General features: G+C 34.6%; 3 protein-coding genes across 3 annotated transcripts; 1 reads left to right on the top strand and 2 right to left on the bottom strand.

The window, feature by feature from the left end:
• Positions 1-218: 218 nt before the first annotated feature.
• LOC106170721 (EF-hand domain-containing family member B) lies at positions 219-4,187 on the bottom strand. The gene is made up of 9 exons (XM_013550703.3): positions 3,879-4,187; positions 3,607-3,666; positions 2,954-3,284; positions 2,426-2,750; positions 1,920-2,142; positions 1,509-1,704; positions 1,187-1,363; positions 850-1,031; positions 219-684 (listed from the first exon to the last, which is right to left on the bottom strand). The coding sequence occupies exons 1-9, from the start codon at positions 4,002-4,004 to the stop codon at positions 526-528; spliced, it is 1,779 nt and encodes a 592-aa protein (XP_013406157.1). The 5' UTR covers positions 4,005-4,187; the 3' UTR covers positions 219-525.
• Positions 4,188-4,535: 348 nt separating this feature from the next.
• On the top strand, positions 4,536-14,130 carry LOC106170722 (ras-related protein Rab-5C). Its single transcript, XM_013550704.2, has 6 exons — positions 4,536-4,726; positions 10,209-10,427; positions 10,792-10,943; positions 11,930-12,052; positions 12,303-12,396; positions 12,604-14,130. Exons 2-6 carry the CDS (start codon positions 10,265-10,267, stop codon positions 12,711-12,713), a joined length of 642 nt encoding a protein of 213 aa, XP_013406158.1. The 5' UTR covers positions 4,536-4,726; positions 10,209-10,264; the 3' UTR covers positions 12,714-14,130.
• On the bottom strand, positions 13,881-21,451 carry LOC106170720 (transcription initiation factor TFIID subunit 5). The gene is made up of 19 exons (XM_024076103.2): positions 21,282-21,451; positions 20,785-20,897; positions 20,555-20,633; positions 20,101-20,179; positions 19,777-19,900; positions 19,390-19,508; positions 18,935-19,012; positions 18,460-18,563; positions 18,217-18,308; positions 17,764-17,883; positions 17,367-17,512; positions 17,082-17,219; positions 16,718-16,799; positions 16,325-16,436; positions 15,877-15,990; positions 15,623-15,677; positions 15,327-15,449; positions 15,042-15,138; positions 13,881-14,822 (listed from the first exon to the last, which is right to left on the bottom strand). The coding sequence occupies exons 1-19, from the start codon at positions 21,402-21,404 to the stop codon at positions 14,711-14,713; spliced, it is 2,010 nt and encodes a 669-aa protein (XP_023931871.2). The 5' UTR covers positions 21,405-21,451; the 3' UTR covers positions 13,881-14,710.
• Between the last annotated feature and the right edge of the window lie 11 nt (positions 21,452-21,462).

Below are 21,462 nucleotides of genomic sequence, written 5' to 3' on the forward strand. Positions count from 1 at the left end.
AGTTGTGGCACTTTTTATGGTCTGCTTTTAAGATGTGTAAAATGTGTAAAAATTGCAGTAATACCCAACAATGTAAAAAACCATACACTGATAGTCTACATCAAAACTGGTAAAAGTGCAATATAAATGTTTCAGCAAATTACAATTAAAACTGAATAACATTTTAAAATGGTGAGTATCAAGTTTATATTGATATGTCACAGAGAATAACAACAAAATTATAAAGCTAACATTATTGCTTTATGTTAGTAAACAAGGGTTGGCACAAGAAACTTGTCTGACATATACAGCAAGATACCCATACAATGGCAATATATATGAACCCTAAACTAAAATACAAATCTGTAAACGTTTTAAAATGATATGTGATACACCTACAAAATTTAGATGGTTTTTATCTTTTTCGCTTGATAAACATACAGTAAAAATTCCCCATGTTCATTCATTAGCATGCACAAAATATCAGTTCAATGGAAGTAGACGTGATTTCAGTTTTTCTAAGGACTGCTTCATTGTGTTTGTGATTTATGACTGCAACTGAGCTGCCTGAATCTCATCTAACACACCTCTGAAGGACTCAACACTGACGTGCCCCTTGGGATGCCTTTGAGATGCCATTTTCCATAAGTCATCAAATGTATCGAGTGTCATCTTGACTCCAATATTTGTAAAAATTTCTTTGATCTGCAATCACAAGAAAATCTGTTTTAAAATTCAATCTTATTTTTTTGTCATGATTAGACAAAATTTCTTTAATGGGCAAAAATAAATAAATTAATTAATAAATAAATAAATAATAAATTTAGGATTGATGTTTACTGTTTGCTTGACAGTTCAAATTTTAATTACCTCTTCTTTTGGTCTTGGAAGGAGGAAATCTTTTTCATGCACCCCCTGAACACTGTAAATGGAAGGATTTAGAAGGCCATATGCATCAGACTCATCTCCATAATTTTTGGTATCATCAATTCTTCTGATACGTGGAACCGGAATGTCTGATCTTATTGTTGGAACTCCATAGGAACGGTAGTCTGAAAAATAACAGTTGCAAAATATAATAAATAACATTTCTCATATTTTGCCATCAGAAAAGTAAAATGGATCAAGGCATTATGGTTAAGATTGTTTGTAGTAATTAATATCATAAAAGTTCATTCAGAGAGAACATTAAGAGTTTAAAATTTACCTTTTGTGGACAATCCTCCAACAACTGCACTGATAACGGATGAACTTGTTTTCTGTTGAGTTATAGCATCGTCTATTTGTTTTTGCAGTCTCCTTGGGGTGCTAGCTCTGCTCTGGGGACTCTTGGGTACCAAATCTTTATCTTCTACCACTGCATTAGAAGTGTGTGCTGTTTCATCTGTAAGAAAAAAAAATAATTACATAACTAAATAAGATTTTAATTGCTTTTACTCTGCTGTTATTGGATATACCTGTGGTTTGCTTGCATCTACTGCTATCAATTACAGAGCAACTATCAATTTTTTCTGCTCTAAGTAACCTACCTTTTTTGTCAGGAAATCCGCTTGGCAGTTTGTCTTTCCAGTTGAGGAAGTTGGCAAATTCCACATAGTCAATAAAACCATCTTTATTTGCATCACAGCAATCCATTAATTGAACCAACAGTTCTGGCTCCACAGGCAGGTTGAACTGGGCACACACCTCATGGAGGTTGTTGATATCAATTTTACCAGTTCCATCCTGAAACATGACAAAAAATTGCAATTTAAAACCTTGCTTGGTCTAACTATTACATTTTCTTTCAGGTAGTTCTTTTTGCCATACTGCAAGTTACCACAAATTAGCACTTCATATGAAAACGATTGTAAATGAAAAAATTGTGGCATACTTGCATTTGTAGTCAAAAGGTTGAAATTAAGATCCTTGAAAAAGAAATTGGTAAGTCAATTACGTACCTTGTCATAAAATTTGAAAGCATGCAGCAAGTTCTCAAAACTGTGGTAGTTGGCCTTCTTCAAATGTTGCCTGATTGCTGCCAGCACTCCACGCTGCCTGTCTTTTCCTCTCAGATATTCCCCTGGCACACGTCCATGCATCAAGTCACCAGCTCCATAGGTATCTGGCTTGACAAGGATACCAAAAGTGTGGTCTGGTGGGACACGCAATGTGTCTTTAATCCTAAAAGAAAATTTGTACAAAAATTGAATGAGTGGATAAAAATATTTCTCAGAGAAATTTCAATATACAGATGTATATTGAAAATTTTTAAAGGGTTAAAATATGAAAAAAATATCATTTTTGTCCTATTTTAACATTTAAAATGACATAATCAAACTTTACTATCATCAGCTAGAGGGGTACCTTGAAGATTTTTAAAGAATATTTAGTAGTCTTCACTGTCTTTTTTTATAATACTTTTTAGCACACTGAATAATAAAAGAGCAAAAATAGATATATTTACGGATCATGCACTTGACCCAACTGTGGCTCTGTTCTTTCTCTGAAGTCATCAACTCTTTTGGACACAATTTTGGCAGCCTTCTCACTCTGCAGCTCATGCAGCCACTTCAAGGACTTCTTAGTGAGTCCTCCTGTGTTATCATGTGGGGTGGGAACACCATACAATTTCATTTTACCATAATTTGGTGGGGCATATTTTCTGTCCTTTGATTCACCAACCAAATAATCTCGATGGGATTTTCTGTACAAATCTCTTCCAACCTCTGACTCTTCTTCTACCTGAAGAGGTGACTTGTTTGGGTTTATCAGAATACCAGCTCCAATATCTGAAACACAAGAAGTGGTGTCATTAATAATGTGAGACTTTCTGTTCAATTCTTTAACTGTCTTATTCCTATATAAGTGGAGCTCTAAATATTTATCTATTCATGATCTGATAAGACCTATGAATGAAGCAACATTTGTTTGATTTGCAGTAGTAACTGTTGTAAACACCCACTTATTAATGTCATTCGATATCTAAACTTACCTCTTTCAGTAAGAATACCAAAAGTAACATTGTCTACATCAAGGCCCTCTGGGAAGCCTGGTTTCTGATCATGAGATTTCCCAAGTGGTCCTCTCCTGTGACTAGCATACAACTGCTCTTTCTTTTGGTTCAGCTTGTACTTAAATAATGTTAATGGCTGAGGGTTGAGTAACTTCCCAGCAGCAATAGAAGGCTGTGCCACCAGTCCATGGGTCATGTCAGCTGCCCATCTCAAATGTGGATCATATGCCTTGCCATAAAATACAGATGGCTTGCCTGCATCTGGGCGAAGAGTGGCCCTAAACCTGCGTACTGATTCTGGAGATAGTGGCTGAAATACACATGAAGTGAAGGTTAACAAAGTAATTTGAAAACCATTTAGATGTAAGTATGTCATATTTAAAGATTAAATTTTAACATTCAAAGCTTTATCAAATACCTGAGTGCTATAAGAACAAAAATAAATCAAAACAACTGTAACTAATTGATATGACTTATGTTAATTGAAGCTCCTTGTATCAAACTGTTATGTAAGAATATTAAAATTTTCACCCCTTGAATGAAAATATAGCGTTGGCAAATTCTGATGCATCACTGGTTTATCTTATTTAAAACTCAATTAAATGTTTATTACACAAAAATTAATAACTCACCCTTGCTGGTGGTGTTAAACACTGATAGGCAGAATCTCCTGTTGCTGTTAATTTACCAGCCTACAATGTAATATATCATTTGATAATTGTGTAATTCTAACAATATATATGCCGGCAATATGTAGATCTACCGGTATATTAGACATTTGTTAAAATAAAAAGAAAAAAGAGATATTTCAAATGAAAAAAAATATATATATATAAAAATGATATTGCCATCATTAAGGCGATCATTTAAAACTAAAAAAAAGTACATATTTTTCTCAACTTACTGCTGAAATATCTGGATTTCTGTCTCTGTATTTCCCTGCATAAATGCTCTGTGTTACTATGTTAGGCAGCTTCAGTTGATCGCCGCTTTGGGAGACAGCTGGCTTCGTTTCTGCCTCTGTTGTCATTATTTCATTTACTGTATCACGTATAATCAGGTTTGTAGAGTTCCTTTAAACCGTTTCAATGTTCCTACAAGGCAGACTAATAGATGCGCCTTGGGCTTTGTGCTACAACTTCAACAAAACACACCAAGGTAGTTCCCAACCAAAACACATTTGTTTGACCTATCCCATGGCAACCAGGTCAAGGTGAAGGTTAAGTTATATGAAATATTAAAAAAGTGATATAGATAATATTTACAGTGATTTTCTATTCTTATTGATATTTGTTTAATTTGAGAGAGTTGTGATTATTTTCAAAGTTGAAATATTAAAAAATTGACTTTCCTGTTTCTTTCATCGAGATTTTTATTCTATTTCCGGATTGACATCACTTCATGGGGTTTTCATTGGCTGTCCATGGACAGGCCACATCACAAGCTCAGTCCCCTTTTAGCAAATAATCCGAAAAAAGAATAAAGCTTTTTGATTTTCAATAAAAGCTGTCATTCCATTAGTTTTGAGTGTAGGGAACACAATTCCTACGATAATACATTGCATTTGAATTTCTTAAACAGAAAAACGTATTTCCATACGCGCGGATGGATATATTTTTTCGCAAGTAGTGCAATGTACCATCAGAGGGTGGAACGAAGTAGTGAATATCCAATATTTTGATATAGTGACCCATACTTTTCCCAAGGTCAGAATCAAGCTTACTTTAATCCATCAACAGGAAATAGTCTTTGGTGAGTATGCTTTGATTTAAGCTGTAGCATTAATTGAAACTATCTCGCTTTTGATTGAAATTCAACGTCATATTAGAAGGGTGTTCAATACGACAGTGTCCTGGGTCTGGGGGATGATGGGAGATGATGGTGCGAAAATATGCGGAAAGCCAAGATAAGAAGCTTCCTTAAATAGAATTGCTTCTTTTTACACATTTAATATGGATTGCCCACATTTATGACCGTTTTTCTCTTCTTATTGAATAGATCATATCGCCTCTTTTAATTGGTGCTATGCACAAGGGCCACACGAGCCTTTGGGTAAAAATATCAGATGATGTTGTGACGTTATGTTATGTATGAGTATGATGCGTCACGACTTTCAGTGTCTTTAAATGATCTTTCTTGTATATGGTACAATCAAGTTAATGGAGGGTCATAGACACCAGATAAACATATCTAACCTGATAGTTGCTTTTTAATAATAATAATAATAATATTTCTTATATCTTAAGAGATCACTTAGAAGACAAAGCCAAATTGAGGTCACAGTGAGGCCATTTCAATAGCCTCTACAGTATGACTTTGTAACCCCATACGACAAAAGGGCACTTGGATAACTGTTATCACCTGAAAATTTGTGCTGAAGTGCCAAATGCCAAAAGCCTTTAATCATACAAGTGCACTTAGCATGTCAAAAATGTTTTCTCTTTATCATTGTGCTATTTCCTCTTTCTTTATAATGCAAGTGATATTTACTGAAAAGTAGTCTTTCAGTGTTGTGGTTTAACTTCCAGTGCTAACTGTCATGTCCCCAAATTTGTAGAATGAGGTCAGTATATATATAAAACCATGACATTTGACACAGAACTGACAAGTTGAAGTGGTGTTTTCAGTAAGCGGCAGGCCTCACATCTGTCAAGTGACATGGGCTTTGGTTGTATTGATTACATTAGAACAGTACCTTAATATAAACATGATAAATATATTTTGTAAGTAATTGTACCACCAGCGTTAGCGCTGGCGGTACACATGGTTTCGGTCTCGTCCGGATCGTTCCGCCGGCTCCGCCGGACGGCTACCGTTACCGCTTCTCCTCCTAGACGGTAAGGCCCCCCATACCCATCTCATGGATTTAGGTCACCTATAATCTCAACTCGTTCCACGTAAAATTTGGGCTTTGTCGGTATTGGGGTCTGGGTGTGGCACTCATTGCAATGCACCCTTGTCCAAAAATGGCAAAATTAAATGCTAATTATCTACCCTACGGAAGGAGTTACGGGAAAAATTTCTACAGACGGCTTTCCAAAAGTCATATGTGTAGATTTCAAATATACCCTCGGATTTGACCTTTGACCTTTACTTCAAGGTCAAATGGGCCAAAATTTTCAAAAAAATGAAATTTTTTACGAAAAAAAAATTTTTTGCCCTGTTATTCAGACACCACACAGACTTAACCAATAATATTATTGGAAAGTGTTACCCTTCAGGTCATCTTTCATCTCCGTGAATTTGGGGTCAATCGGTGCATTTTCACAGGAGTAGCGGCCATAAGATACCGAAACTGAAAACTGTCTCTAATTCGGGAACCGTTAATGCTAGAGACCCATTCTTTTTTGCATTTTGTAGAGCATGTAAAGCCCAACACTGGAGGTGGTCTCGGTTTTTTTGTATTCCATACGGTTTTCGAGTTACGCTGTATCAAAAAGTACATATTGGTGGTGAAAGGAAAATGTACGGAAGCCCACTGGTGCCATATGTAGAAAAAAAAATTATCTCGAAATTTCGAGATACTATTTTGAAATTTGAACAAAAACATTTACCACCAGCGTTAGCGCTGGCGGTACACATGGTTTCGGTCCCGTCCGGTCCGTTCCGCCGGCTCCGCCGCCATGTTACCGTTACCGCTTCTCCTCCTAGACGGTAAGGGCCCCCGTACCCATCTCATGGATTTAGGTCACCTATAATCTCAACTCGTTCCACGTAAAATTTGGGCTTTGTCGGTATTGGGGTCTGGGTGTGGCACTCATTGCAATGCACCCTTGTCTAAAAATGGCAAAATTAAATGCTAATTATCTACCCTACAGAAGGAGTTACGGGAAAAATTTCTATAGACGGCTTTCCAAAAGTCATATGTGTAGATTTCAAATATACCCTCGGATTTGACCTTTGACCTTTACTTCAAGGTCAAATGGGTCAAAATTTTCAAAAAAATGAAATTTTTTACGAAAAAAAATTTTTTTGCCCTGTTATTCAGACGCCACACAGACTTAACCAATAATATTATTGGAAAGTGTTACCCTTCAGGTCATCTTTCATCTCCGTGAATTTGGGGTCAATCGGTGCATTTTCACAGGAGTAGCGGCCATAAGATACCGAAACTGAAAACTGTCTCTAATTCGGGAACCGTTAATGCTAGAGACCCATTCTTTTTTGCATTTTGTAGAGCATGTAAAGCCCAACACTGAAGGTGGTCTCGGTTTTTTTGTATTCCATACGGTTTTCGAGTTACGCTGTATCAGAAAGTACATATTGGTGGTGAAAGGAAAATGTACGGAAGCCGACTGGTGCCATATGTAGAAAAAAAAATTATCTCGAAATTTCGAGATACTATTTTGAAATTTGAACAAAAAAATTTTTTATCTCGAAATTTCGAGATAGCATTTTGAAATTTGAACAAAAAAAAATTATCTCGAAATTTCGAGATAGCATTTTGATATTTGAGCAAAAAAATTTATCTCGAAATTTCGAGATAGTATTTTGAAATTTGAACAAAAAAAATGCTATCTCGAAATTTCGAGATAATTTTTTTTTTCAACATATGGCACCAGTCGGCTTCCGTAAAAATGTGCAGTACGGTAATGGATAATAAATTTTGAACTCCGGAAAAATAAAACATAATGCTTGGCAAAGCAGACAACTTGTGGTCAAAAATGACATTATTTTATCAAATTTAAACTTCTGCAACTTCAGAGAACCTCCCATTTCAAGAACTTTGACCAAAATGACCTTTTCTTTATTTTAATTAATTTTTTCTGTAGGAAATTTATGGCACATTATGGTAACTCCAAAATTATAACATTTAGTCCCTTATATCTCCAAAACTGGCAGAGATAGGTCCATTTACTATTGAAGTTGAATAGGAAGTCATATACTGGCAATCTTACTGTGACCTTGACATTGACCTTTGACCTACTTTTCACCATGAACTGAACTTTGCAAATTTTGCTTCCCTTTTATCTCCAAAACTGGCAGAGATAGGTCCATAGTTACTATTGAAGTTGAATAGGAAGTCATATACTGGCAATCTTACTGTGACCTTGAAATTGACCTTTGACCTACTTATCACCATGAACTGAACTTTGCAAATTTTGCTTCCCTTTTATCTCCAAAACTGGCAGAGATAGGTCCATAGTTACTATTGAACTTGAATAGGAAGTCATATACTGGCAATTTTACTGTGACCTTGAAATTGACCTTTGACCTACTTTTCACCTTGAACTGAACTTTGCAAAATTTGCTTCCCTTTTATCTCCAAAACTGGCAGAGATAGGTCCATAGTTACTATTGAACTTGCATAGGAAGTCATATACTGGCAATTTTACTGTGACCTTGAAATTGACCTTTGACCTTCTTTTCACCATGAACTGAACTTTGCAAATTTTGCTTCCCTTTTATCTCCAAAACTGGCAGAGATAGGTCCATAGTTACTATTGAAGTTGAATAGGAAGTCATATACTGGCAATCTAAATGTGACCTTGAAATTGACCTTTGACCTACTTTTCACCATGAACTGAACTTTGCAAATTTTGCTTCCCTTTTATCTCCAAAACTGGCAGAGATAGGTCCATAGTTACTATTGAAGTTGAATAGGAAGTCATATACTGGCAATCTTACTGTGACCTTGAAATTGACCTTTGACCTACTTATCACCATGAACTGAACTTTGCAAATTTTGCTTCCCTTTTATCTCCAAAACTGGCAGAGATAGGTCCATAGTTACTATTGAACTTGAATAGGAAGTCATATACTGGCAATTTTACTGTGACCTTGAAATTGACCTTTGACCTACTTTTCACCTTGAACTGAACTTTGCAAAATTTGCTTCCCTTTTATCTCCAAAACTGGCAGAGATAGGTCCATAGTTACTATTGAACTTGCATAGGAAGTCATATACTGGCAATTTTACTGTGACCTTGAAATTGACCTTTGACCTTCTTTTCACCATGAACTGAACTTTGCAAATTTTGCTTCCCTTTTATCTCCAAAACTGGCAGAGATAGGTCCATAGTTACTATTGAAGTTGAATAGGAAGTCATATACTGGCAATCTAAATGTGACCTTGAAATTGACCTTTGACCTACTTTTCACCATGAACTGAACTTTGCAAATTTTGCTTCCCTTTTATCTCCAAAACTGGCAGAGATAGGTCCATAGTTACTATTGAAGTTGAATAGGAAGTCATATACTGGCAATCTTACTGTGACCTTGAAATTGACCTTTGACCTACTTTTCACCATGAACTGAACTTTGCAAATTTTGCTTCCCTTTTATCTCCAAAACTGGCAGAGATAGGTCCATAGTTACTATTGAAGTTGGATAGGAAGTCATATACTGGCAATTTACTGTGACCTTGAAATTGACCTTTGACCTACCTTACAATGAACTTAACTTTGATTGCACCATTTTTAGTTATATATATTTTTTGCATATTTTGAAAATTCTTGTTGATTGCATTTTTACAGCTTGTCAAGCACAAGACTGGTGGCTGCACCCCTTATTTTGTGTATGTGGGGGTCTATACGAATGCGCTTGCTCCAGCTGGTGGTACAATATTCGGAGGCGGTATCGCCTCTCTGATCCTCTAGTTAAAAAATATTAGTTTACAATTTTGTTGAGTGCTCCTATGATGACTGGATAATATACGGCAGCTATCATTATTAAAAAAGATAAACCATAATCTTTAACGTTCTTTTACCAGCATATTAAGTCAAATACATTGTTTTACTAATAGAGATACTGTGCATTTGTTGTCTGTGAATAAGTCACATAATCAAGAAATTATATGTTATGATGAGCATTGACATTGAAGTCATTCAGTATTTGCCATACCATCCAATGACATCAGGGTCAGCTCAGTGGCAGTGCATCTGTTGAAATCTTTTAGTTTTACATGCAAGTACTAATAATCACATAGTATGGTACATTTAAAGCAGCAAATGCACTTCATTCAACTTGTGTCTAGATTTATTCCAAAACGGAGGGCATTTTTCATTGTTCAGTTAGGTTGTTGTTTTAAAGTTTGGGTTGCTGTCAAATGACAGTAGTTCATTTTTTAATGTCAGTGTAAAAAAATAATACACAAGTTTGAAAGATTTGATGTTTCATTTCAATGTTTTATTAGTCAAGTTGGATGGTATTTTAATAGTAAGGATGAAAACCACTGCATGCACATTCAAATGTTCAGTCTATATTTAAAAGAGAACTTTCTTTTTTTTTTCAGGATTAGTCATCATTTGGAAAACCATCATCTGAACTCTTTGTTTACACTAAAGACTGATGGCAGGTCGCAGTGGTGCTCAAAGGCCCAATGGAGCAACACAGGGCAAAATATGTCAGTTTAAACTGGTATTACTAGGGGAATCTGCAGTAGGAAAATCAAGTTTAGTTCTAAGATTTGTCAAAGGACAGTTCCACGAGTACCAGGAGAGTACCATTGGAGGTGAGACAGAAATATAAATTGGTGTTGTTTATAATTAATATGTATTTATAAGGCATTCGGATCCATGAATCTTGCAAAAACGTAACCTTTTCATTTATGTATAAGAATTGTGTACTCCATAAATGTAAACAAGATCCCTGTTCATTGGATTTTGAAGTTAAATTATCGTAACTTTTTAATTATTGATAAAAAATTAGCTCTGTCTAAACATAACGAGAACTTATAAAATGAGATTTGTACACCCAACCATTTCTGGTTTGAGAAGCCTGTAGGTCAGTGTGTGGAAGTGGGAACCTGCTTTTATTGTCTAAAATGTCACTGTATTAATTAACTTGCACTCATCAAGCAAACTCTTGTTCTCCAGCTGCATTTCTCACACAGACAGTCTGTCTTGATGACACAACAGTTAAGTTTGAAATCTGGGACACAGCAGGTCAGGAGAGGTACCACAGTCTGGCCCCTATGTATTATAGAGGTGCACAAGCTGCCATAGTTGTTTATGATATCACAAATCAAGTAAGTGATTTGGATCATGCTAGGCTAACATTGGTGTATGTGTGTCTGTGTGTGTACATTCACCTGTGAGAGAGATAAGCCTGGGCCCAGTTTTATAAAGGACGTTTAGCACTAATCAGTTTTTAACTCTAACCAGACCTAAACAGTCTGTTAGTTAACTGGCCTTTAAATAATTATTTAATCCAGTTAAACACTGGCCAGTTAACTAATTGGCCGTTTTCCATCAGAAGACTGTATATGAAACACAATTTAACCATCTTTTAGTTAATGGGTGTTAGGAGAATTTATCCACTGGTTAGGCTTATCCACTGGTTAGTGCTAAACGTCCTTTATAAAACTGGGCCCTGATTTTTAGCTTTTACATTTATATGAATCAGTGTATTGATAACAATAAGATATTTTCAAGGGTGGTTATGCTATACCCTACCTGAATATGGGGTTTTGAAAATAATTTTTGGTTTCTCCCCCATCAGTTTCATAAGACATTTTTCTCCAAATGTTTTAATATAGCAATACTAAATGGTAATAAATTGTTAACTTATGTGGTTGATTTAAAAGCTTTTATGGCGTTGCAGGTTTTTTTTTTTTTTTTTTTTTTTTTTTTTTTTTTTTTTTTAGCAATACAATAGTCTAGTTCATTGATTTTAGACACTAGATGGTCAGATAATGTTATTTATCTGAGTGCTGTGCATTTACCAACATTAGTACCAACTTTTCCAGTAGCATTATAGTTTCATCTCAAAAATTTGTTTTCTTGGTCAATAAAAATCACTGTGGTGCAATATATATTTCTAAATGGTTAGCAATTAGGGTTCATTAGTGACATCAAAGGCTGTAATAAAAAATGAGTGAAAGTGTTGTTTGCCTAGAAAATCAATAAATTGTGGCATTTTTCATAGCCATCGCTCAATGTGTCTGTGTACCTTGTTGGCTTAAAGCCAGATCACTCAAAATGACTTCTTAAGTAACCTATTTCTTCTTTTCAGGATTCATTTGCCAGAGCAAAGACTTGGGTGAAGGAACTTCAGAGACAAGCCAGCCCTAATATAGTGATAGCGCTATCAGGAAATAAAGCCGACTTGGCTAATAAACGAATGGTAGACTATGAGGTAAGGGCAATACATAAGTCACTTAGAAATAATAGATTTGAAGTTTCTTGGGTATGATTGATAAGCTTCAATGGTTCAAAGTAAAATATCCATTTAAGTCAGTTCAAAAATGGGTGTAAAATGTGAAGCTTTGATGTCAAATAGTATGGTCACAGTCAAAAAGTAAATGGACGTTGGGAGGGGGGGGGGGGTAAGTACCAAGTTCTCTTTTCACAAAAAAAAAATCACTGTTTTTTGTTTGCTTTGGCAGGAAGCTCAGGCGTATGCAGATGAAAATAGTTTATTATTCATGGAGACATCAGCCAAAACTGCCATGAATGTAAATGACATTTTCTTGGCAATAGGTATGTATGTTTTGCCTGTTTTCTAAGGAACAAGTTTATTCCTTTTTGTCCCTTAATATCTCTATGTTTTTTCATTTAAACTATCTATCTAGAAGTTCATAAGCATCATTGTTTCTCTTGGAAAAATAGTTTGTTACATCCTCTTTTTGGGAAAGTTAATCCACTTTCACCTTTCGAGTTGAGACAGTTTCAATATTTCATTTTTAGCCAAGAAACTCCCCAAGACAGAGCAAGGTGGTCAACAGCCACAAAGGAACCAAGGAATGACTATCACACAAGAAAACCAGCAATCCAGTGGTGGGTGCTGCAAGTCTTAGACAAACTGTGCAGTATGGACTACATTGAAAATAGCCATATGCAGTTGAATAAATGGAACTGGTTCTATAAAAAGTCATGCTTATATAAAACAAAGTGAGATCGTCCACAGTAACGATTTCAGGACAATGTGCAATTCCACCTGGTATGACGATGGACAAAGTTTTAAAGGACCAGAGGGAAGTGATTTCCACCATATCATTATCATGTCATTACTTCACTTTACTCTTAAAGAGGACTGTATCACTTTAGTCTGTTTGACAACAAGAGTAAAATCTAATGTATGGTATTGTGGATATTGTATAAAAAAAGGACTAAATTGTGTGTGGCATAGCCAGTTTGAAATCTGTCTCTGCCAGAGTTTGAGGTGAGAGCTCTTAGTGATTCAGATTTCAAATTGACCAAACATGATATTCTTTTCCATGTATACAGATTAATTATTAACGACAAGAAAAGAATATTGCATGTAATAATATCCTTCACTTCTACTTAGCTCTAGTGCAGGTTTGCATGTCGGAGGTTTGTACAGTAACTAAATTGGCATGCAAGCTTGTTGTATTTTTGTCTGTAGTCATTGCACATTGGAGGCTTGGTTTTACTTAGCAGATTACAAAGCGTGCTGTATGCAGTCCCATTTAAATTTATGGAGTGATACACAAAGAATTAAAAAGATTGTCGAATTTTAGTATGTGGACATCAATGACAGATTTACTTCAACTTGTATGATAAACCATTTCGCTCATAAACCGGTTCCAGATACAGAATTGTGTTAAACTGCTAAGGGCCATTTTATTGCAGTGTGGCAATTCCATTGAAAAGAATATGATCCACATTTTCTTAAGCCATATTAAGGATGGACATTTTGGACTTTGCATTATACTTATTAAGTAAAAGTTGAGGGAAATGTTAAAAGCTGTAACCAATGCTGGTTTGGTTTGTATCAAGAAGTTGCGCTGCATATTTCTGTAAAAACATTAACTATTTTATTTTCAGCTCATTATATTCTAGATATATTTCATCTCGATTTCATATTTCACCAAACTCCTTAACAGCAAATCAAATGAATTGACAGGATTTAGATGGAACTTAATTGGGAAGGGTTTGGAAAATATTTAAATTTACACTTTTGTGGCATTTTCCACAAGTTTTTGTGTAACTAACCCAGTTGAATAATTTGAAGAGATTTTTATTGACTGTAAGTTATGAAATGGTGTATGTATATATATTTTCAACTTCACATAGTGCAAGATGCAGAGATATTGCATCTAAAGAAAGTGTTCAAAAGTGAAGCGATCAAGCTGGAAGTATTAATAATGTAAAATAAATATGGGTCTTGTATGTACATAGAAAGATGTTGGATGTAAGTATCAAATAATGCTGTTCCATATCTTATATATCAATAAATCTTGCCTCACTTGCTGTCGCTTGCATGCTTTTAGTGATCTAAAATGTTAAATTTTTGTTTACAAGGATGGACTTTCTGTAGGCTTTTGTGTGTGCTATGAATTTCACAGCTAACTCTGGATGATTTCATTAATTGAAAACAAAATCAGTTTTCCTCGAATTTTTTTTACTGTTGCTGTACTTGAGCTTACCTTTGCATATAAAAATATGTAATTAGATTCTGTTGACAGAATTTCATAGATTCAAAGTAAACCCCATTACATTTTTTTACTCAATTTTATGGTACCTGATATACAAAACATACAAAAGAAAGCACTCCTGGTACAAAAATTAATCTGCTGTAATACATAATTTTTTTAAAGAAAAATAATCCCAGAATTATGGGACTCATTTTGTCTTTGTTTATCATAGTGTCTCCCCCCTTATCTGTCCTATTAAACCACTGTAGTAGTCTGTGCAAGGCACCCAGTGCTCCTAGAATGTGGGTCAACACAGATAAGATGTTAATAATATGGGTCACTCCTGCCAGGAGTGGGACCGATGTCTGTTCAAATGCACCAAAATCTGTGCAATCTGAGAGTAGTAGTGGCCTTTGTCATGAGGGAGTGTATGGCCCACTAGCTAACAACAAATTTCTTCTTGTGAAATGCGTACACAGCACTGGTGTTGCCTTTGTTTGATATGATCCAAATTCATAATTCTCATTTCTGAAATATTAAAATTACTCTGCATAAATAATGACATAAATAATGTATAGGCAAATGCAACATCTAAAGCATAATGATCTACTAGTTTGATTTTACTCTTATATTGTATTTATATCACAGCAGGTTATTTGCTTACAGTATATATGAAGGCAACTCCTTCAACACATTCAAAATCAATTTGTACAATAACACAATATAGCTTAAACACTTCAAACTCACAAGTCTACATTTGCTGGAACATTTAGATCCCCTTCACTGTCCTGACTATTGAAGACTTTCGCAACTTGCCATAGTTTCACACAGTTATCCATGCCACCTATCCAGCAGAAAAAAAGAACATTTTTTGACAAAAAGATTCGTAAAAAGGAGGCAGCTATTGGTAAGTTTGCTCACAAAATGTCCCAGAGTTATGAAAGCAAAAATGAGTAGTTGAAGATAACAAGGTAACCTTTTTCAATGTATAAAGACTAGTTAAAACTGGTTTGAATTCCAACACGACCTTACCTGAGGCTAAAACTGAACCATCTCTACTGAAACTCAATGAGTAGATAGTGCCAGTATGACCCTTCAACTGGCCTACTAAGGTCCCATTAGCCAGATCCCACAATAAAATTGTTTTATCTACACCTAAAAAAGAAACATTCTTTAATTTGTGCCTTCATTTCAGATTATTCTTTTTTATTTTTTCATCAAGTGGTTTTTCACTGTGATGGTAAATGGTTTGTATTTGTATGAGGAATTTATTTTTAAGCAAGGTCTGTCTTTGTTCAGAATATCTAATTTGTGATTGATGATCATACCTGCTGAAGCTAGATATCTTCCATCAGGTGAAAACCGCAAACAGTGAATAGCACCCTGAAAATAAAATACAACAATAATGATATTTTAAACACATCCTTCTTTCAATTATTAAAGCATAAACTGGTTATGTAATTAGTTTCAAAGACTTATAAGATGGTTCATCACTGCAGCAAACCATTCATATGAAATTAAACAATAAATTCCTCCAGAAAACCCACACCTCAATTCACTTTGATAGAAAATAAAGCCTCACCTTGTGTCCCGTGAGTATTCTTACACAATTGCCCCCTAAAACATCCCACAGTCTTACAGTGCGATCACTGGATCCTGTGGCAATGTAATTACTGTTGGGATGAAACTGTATACTCTGAAATATGTCATGTGGTCATTAGTGACTGCATTAGGGTGCCAACTCAGGTGGATGCCAGTTACTTTTTTTGCAATAAAATGTGATTAAAAAGCACATACTGCTTTAACAAGGATGGAAGCGGCTGTCCTGGATGACAAAGTCAATTTTTAATCAAAGATTTATGTGAATTACATTTCAAGAAAATCGTAACTTTCTTTTGAAAGACCAAGAAGACTATCTATAACTTGTTACCATAGTCTCCTTAGAGTTAACACACAACAAGCCAAAAAAAGAACAGCCATTTTTAAAATGCCAAGCAACTAGTAATGGCAAACAATTTCACCTCACTTACATCTACATCTGACAAATGACCAGCAAAGATCCTAAGAGGCTGATAATGATCTGTGGCCCACAGGCGTGCTGTTCTATCATGACTGGCAGAGGCAAAGTAGTGACCATGTGGACTGGAAATGAATAAGTTACATACAAAATGTGTAAAATGAAATAATTTTTTTTTCTTAATTTTTTTTCTTTCTTTCTTTTTCTTTCTTTTTTTTCTTTTTTTTTTTTTTTGGGGGGGGGGGGTTCTATTCAAGAATTTTTTTTTTTTACTTTGTACAGCATGAATCACCAGCTCCTCAACTGAAACAATGAACTGTCCAAATTGTAAATGCTGTAAATCAAGGTTTAGAAGATTTACCTTAAGTTAACATTACCCTTTTTTTCATTTGGTGCTTTTGCCTACCTAAATGTCACATCCCACACTGGAGAAATGTGTCCTTTATAGCATACTAAATTACTCCATGTCAATAGGCTCCACAGTCTTACTAAATACAATAAAAGACATGAAATAAACAGCAAAGCTATGGCAGATATAGACAATGGACATTACAAAAGATGAGATAATCTGAACAAATATATATTTAATGTAGTCTTTAATTTCATATTAAACAGTGCAAGCAGATATAAAGATTCCAACATATGCATACATACATAAAAACACTCTCAAGAGGAAAAATAAATCACAAAGGCAGGCACACACACACACACACACACACACACACACACACACACACACACACACACACACACACACAGATTCTTCAAACCTGTTCCATCCTCTGAACTTGAGACAAGAAAGTTTTTATCCATGCTGAGACTGGTGGAATAAACTGGCCCACTGTGGCCACATAGAGTCTTGTATTCTGAGGCTGTTCTATCATCCATCATTCTTTCTAATACATCATCTGAAATATGAATAAAATTGTTAAAGAACTATCAATCAGAGAGAGAAGAAAAAATAATCTTATTTTAATTAAATACACTATGTAAAAAAAATAGTTTACACATAAGTCATTCAATTCACATAATCACAACTGGAAATTCTAACTTACCAACATCTTTGTCAATCATATCCAACTCCACACCAGTCTTCATACACCGCAACTTATTGGGAGTTGTTGACCAAACTTTGATCACAGCATCACTGAAACCTGCACTGAGAATGCTGGAGTCTTCACTAATTTCTATTGATGTTGTGCTGAAATAATAGTGCAGTTCTACAGTAACAACCACTGACATAGCGCCATATTACTTGATAAAGTAAAAAAATATAGGATTAATTTCCATGTCAAAGAATTTACAGTGACTCTACTTTTTCAGCAAACCACAGCTGTTGACTCTACTTTATCAGATGATCAAAGACTTTTTTCTACTTCATCAATATAGTAAGTACCCATTTGTCTTAACATACATTCGAAGTATTTTAACATAAACAGAACACAATCTTACTTTTCATAAGAATTCAGCAAAGTGTAAAAACAAATAGATGGCTTATTCTCTTGCGTTATTTTAACTCTCTTCAAGGCTTCCTTGTATGCATTGGCTTTTTCTATTTTGTCTGTGTCTTTGCTGCAAAAAGAAGAAACAAAATCTATTTCAATTCTTGTCTGCATTGGCTTTTGCGATTTTGTCTATGTCTTTGCTGCAAAAATAAACACAATCTATTTCAATTCTTATAACGTGAAGTCCCCCCTTAAACTTACTACCCAATTTTGCAATATGTAGTGATCCTAATATCTTCATTCACTGAATGTATCAAAGGCAGCAAGACACTATGTACCAAATAAAAACTTTACAGATGAGTTTATATCACAATAAAAAGCTTTCAATATGTTAATGTGCATGATACTTGTTTTATTGCTTTACCAACAAAACCAATTTATATGTTGAACATTTTCTTACAGTTCAGGAAGGGGTATCCTTGTGTTACTGGGAGCATTTGGGTCATTTTTTGATTTCTTCATGGACAGCAGATCTTTCTTTTGTTTCTTTTTCTACAAATGAAAGTTAAGCAGATGGTAGACATTTGTTTAAATATTAAAATATTTCTTTAAAAGGTGACAAACTGAGTTTTGCAAAAAAATAAAAATAAATAAATAAATAAATAAACAATAAACAATAATTAAATTAAATAAAAATGCTCACCTTAGGTTTATCTTTATCCTCTCCATCTGCATCATCATCATCGTCCAAGGATATGTTTATATCAGGTTCCTTCAGAAGTCCATACAGAACCTTGGACTTGTTGGCTGTGGCAATAAATACCAATTTTTAATCACAAATTTAAGTTCCACAAGAGGGGAAAATAATAAATAAAAAACATTCCTGCCCATTATATACCTACTCACTAAAACACAATTTCTGTTTTCGTGTAAATCACCTGTACCATCAATGCCAATTATCATAAATTTTGTGTAAATCTAAGAATGTAGTGGGGAAAAAAAATTCTACATAACAGTATTAAGTTATTAAATACCATATTTCAAACATTTTGCTATTTGAAATTCAAAATTTACTCGTCAAAAGATATCACTGCACAGAAAATTCTTATATTTTTTTAGCCATCGGATACAAAATGAGATAATTTAAACCTAGAAAGCAAATACTGTGATGGACTCACCTTCTCTCCTGGCTTCCCCAGACATCCCTCCAGATGTGACATCTATCTGCTGCTTGGTTCTTGGTAAACCATCATACACTAACATATACAAGGAAGCATATTCAATATGACCCAAAATATACAACTGCATATGTCAGATATGTCTATACTTGCACCTGTAAAGTTCTACAAACCCATATGTTCCTAAAGATATCATTACCTATACACACCAATCATATATATATATGGTTTGTTTTTCATATTTTCTGCCTACAGGACTTTTGGTATTTTATAACACTCAATTAAATAATATGCAATTACATTGCCCTTTTTTTAAGGCAGTCACATTGTCAATGATGAGTAAGAACTTATACAACTAAAATACCTCCCTGAAACCTGGGAATTTAAAGAATCTGAACCAAAATATAGATGAGGAAAGTAATGTGTTGCAAAATATTGTACATCGTCTAACTTACCATCAATAAATAGGCGTTCTTGTATGATATTTAATAAAAGCGCTTGTTTCTTCTCTTGGAGGTACCTTTTTAGTTGTGTGTAGGACTCCCTTGACATTCTGATGACAAATCTGCTAGTTCTGTAAAAATCATATTGTAATTTTATACTAAATGTCCTGTGCTTTTTTGCTTTTATGAAAACTGGCTTAAACTGTAAAAGCAAAGATGCTAACAACTGTCACTTTAACAAATTAAAAAAAAAGTGTCTATTTCACAAATATCAATAGTGTAAGCAACAATTCACCCATTCTTGAACTTTGAAAATCAGAGATCCTCCAGTTGGCAAAAACTCCTAATGTTTGCAATATGTCTAAGATGTAAAATCTAGCCTAAAAGTCAAACTTTTACCTGAAGCTTTCCATGAGCTGGTTTCCCTGCATATGCTCTTTTTTAGAGACTGTTGACAACTTGATGAGATCATCTTCATAATAGCTTTCTTGTTCTTGAGAGAATTTTATGAAAAATATTTGGCCTAGAAAGAAACAAACAAAACATCTCTGTGATTTGGTTATTATGAATCCTTTAATTTAATAATATCACATTGACACTGACTTATACACATACAATTCTCAAGCCTTTAAATCACAGTTAAAAAATCTTTAATCAGGTCAGCCTTTAGGTTGCAGGTTTTAAATGGTATAAAACGCCAAAAGACATTATTACTTGTCTTACCTGCTACTTCATGCCCATTATATATCAATTCCAGATACATCTGTACAAACACTGGGTATAGCAGTGCAGCCAGTTCACCCTGTGGAAAGAGAAGAAAAAATCTAAAGCCCATACTTGTATAGGAAAACATGAGGCAAATTCCATAATGGGTATTTTGATTACTAAAAGCATGTTCACAAATGGACTCTCTTTGACCTGAAATTGAACAGACCTATTTGTTGCCACTAACTCGATTGCTATACATGATCAGATTAAAAATCTTAAGTCAGAAGGCATACATCTGATTCATGTCATATTTTAGTCTGGTGATACTTATAAGTATAAAAGTAGTTTAAGTTATGATGGTTTCAATTTTACTTTAAAAATAATCCATGATACAGCTATTTAGCTATTACTATAGTAAAATGACATTCTTTATGTGACAATTGCATGTAATATAATGAAAGGTCCTCACCTTGTATGTATCCAACGATTGTTCTACAAAGTTCTTTAAATTTGTATAGAAATCCTCATAGAGGGATGGGTCTCCTTCACTGAAAATTTACCAAAATACAACACATCAAACAGTTTAATCAATCATATTTTCAAGTGCTATAAATTTTTTTCTTGTATGCTACAATGCTATATAACATGTAACATGCACTGCTCATACTAATAGCATGCAACATATGCAAAACAAATTACCTCTTGTATGCAGCCAGGGCCTGTGAAACTTCTGAAGCATTTTGTGACTGCTGTTCTTTGGGAACATCATCATCTTGGATATTTGCCTCTTTCTTTAACAGAGTTTCAGTTTCCTAGGAAAATGTATGAGGGTATCTTTTAATACATTTTTCATTTCAAATATGAACTATAAAATTCGTTTTAATACAGTTAAAATAATCATTTAAGTTTTTGTAATTTTTATATGTTGTCTTTTAATCTCAAGTTAAATTTTATATTGCTTATTGTATAGTGATTAATGAACCTTTAAGTCAGAAAACAAGTTCAAGTAACTCAACTCTCTGTATCTGTATCTGTCCATATACGTCTAAAGAGACCAATACTGGTATAAAATAGACGGGTAGGAGAGAGCTCATGGGAAACTTAGTCAAATAGTAGTCCTGTGAGTGTGTGTGTGTGTGTGTGTGTGTGTGAGAGAGAGAGAGAGAGAGAGAAAGAGAGAGTAAGAGAGAGATCACCTTCAGATTGTTCTTGCGAAGGTACTGCAGCACTGCATATAGCGTCTGCTTATCTGTTGAACTGCCATTTGTCGACGCACCGTTTGCCGCTTGGGGCTGAGTTTCGGTGCTGTTGCCTTCCATGCTGAGCTAAGTTTGGCCTCGATTTCATTATTTCTTTACTCTTCAAACTTATGCAGTG

This window comes from Lingula anatina, chromosome 2 (genome assembly GCF_051362555.1).
Source record: "Lingula anatina isolate TDL-2025a chromosome 2, LinAna3.0, whole genome shotgun sequence".
Taxonomy (NCBI): domain Eukaryota; kingdom Metazoa; phylum Brachiopoda; class Lingulata; order Lingulida; family Lingulidae; genus Lingula; species Lingula anatina.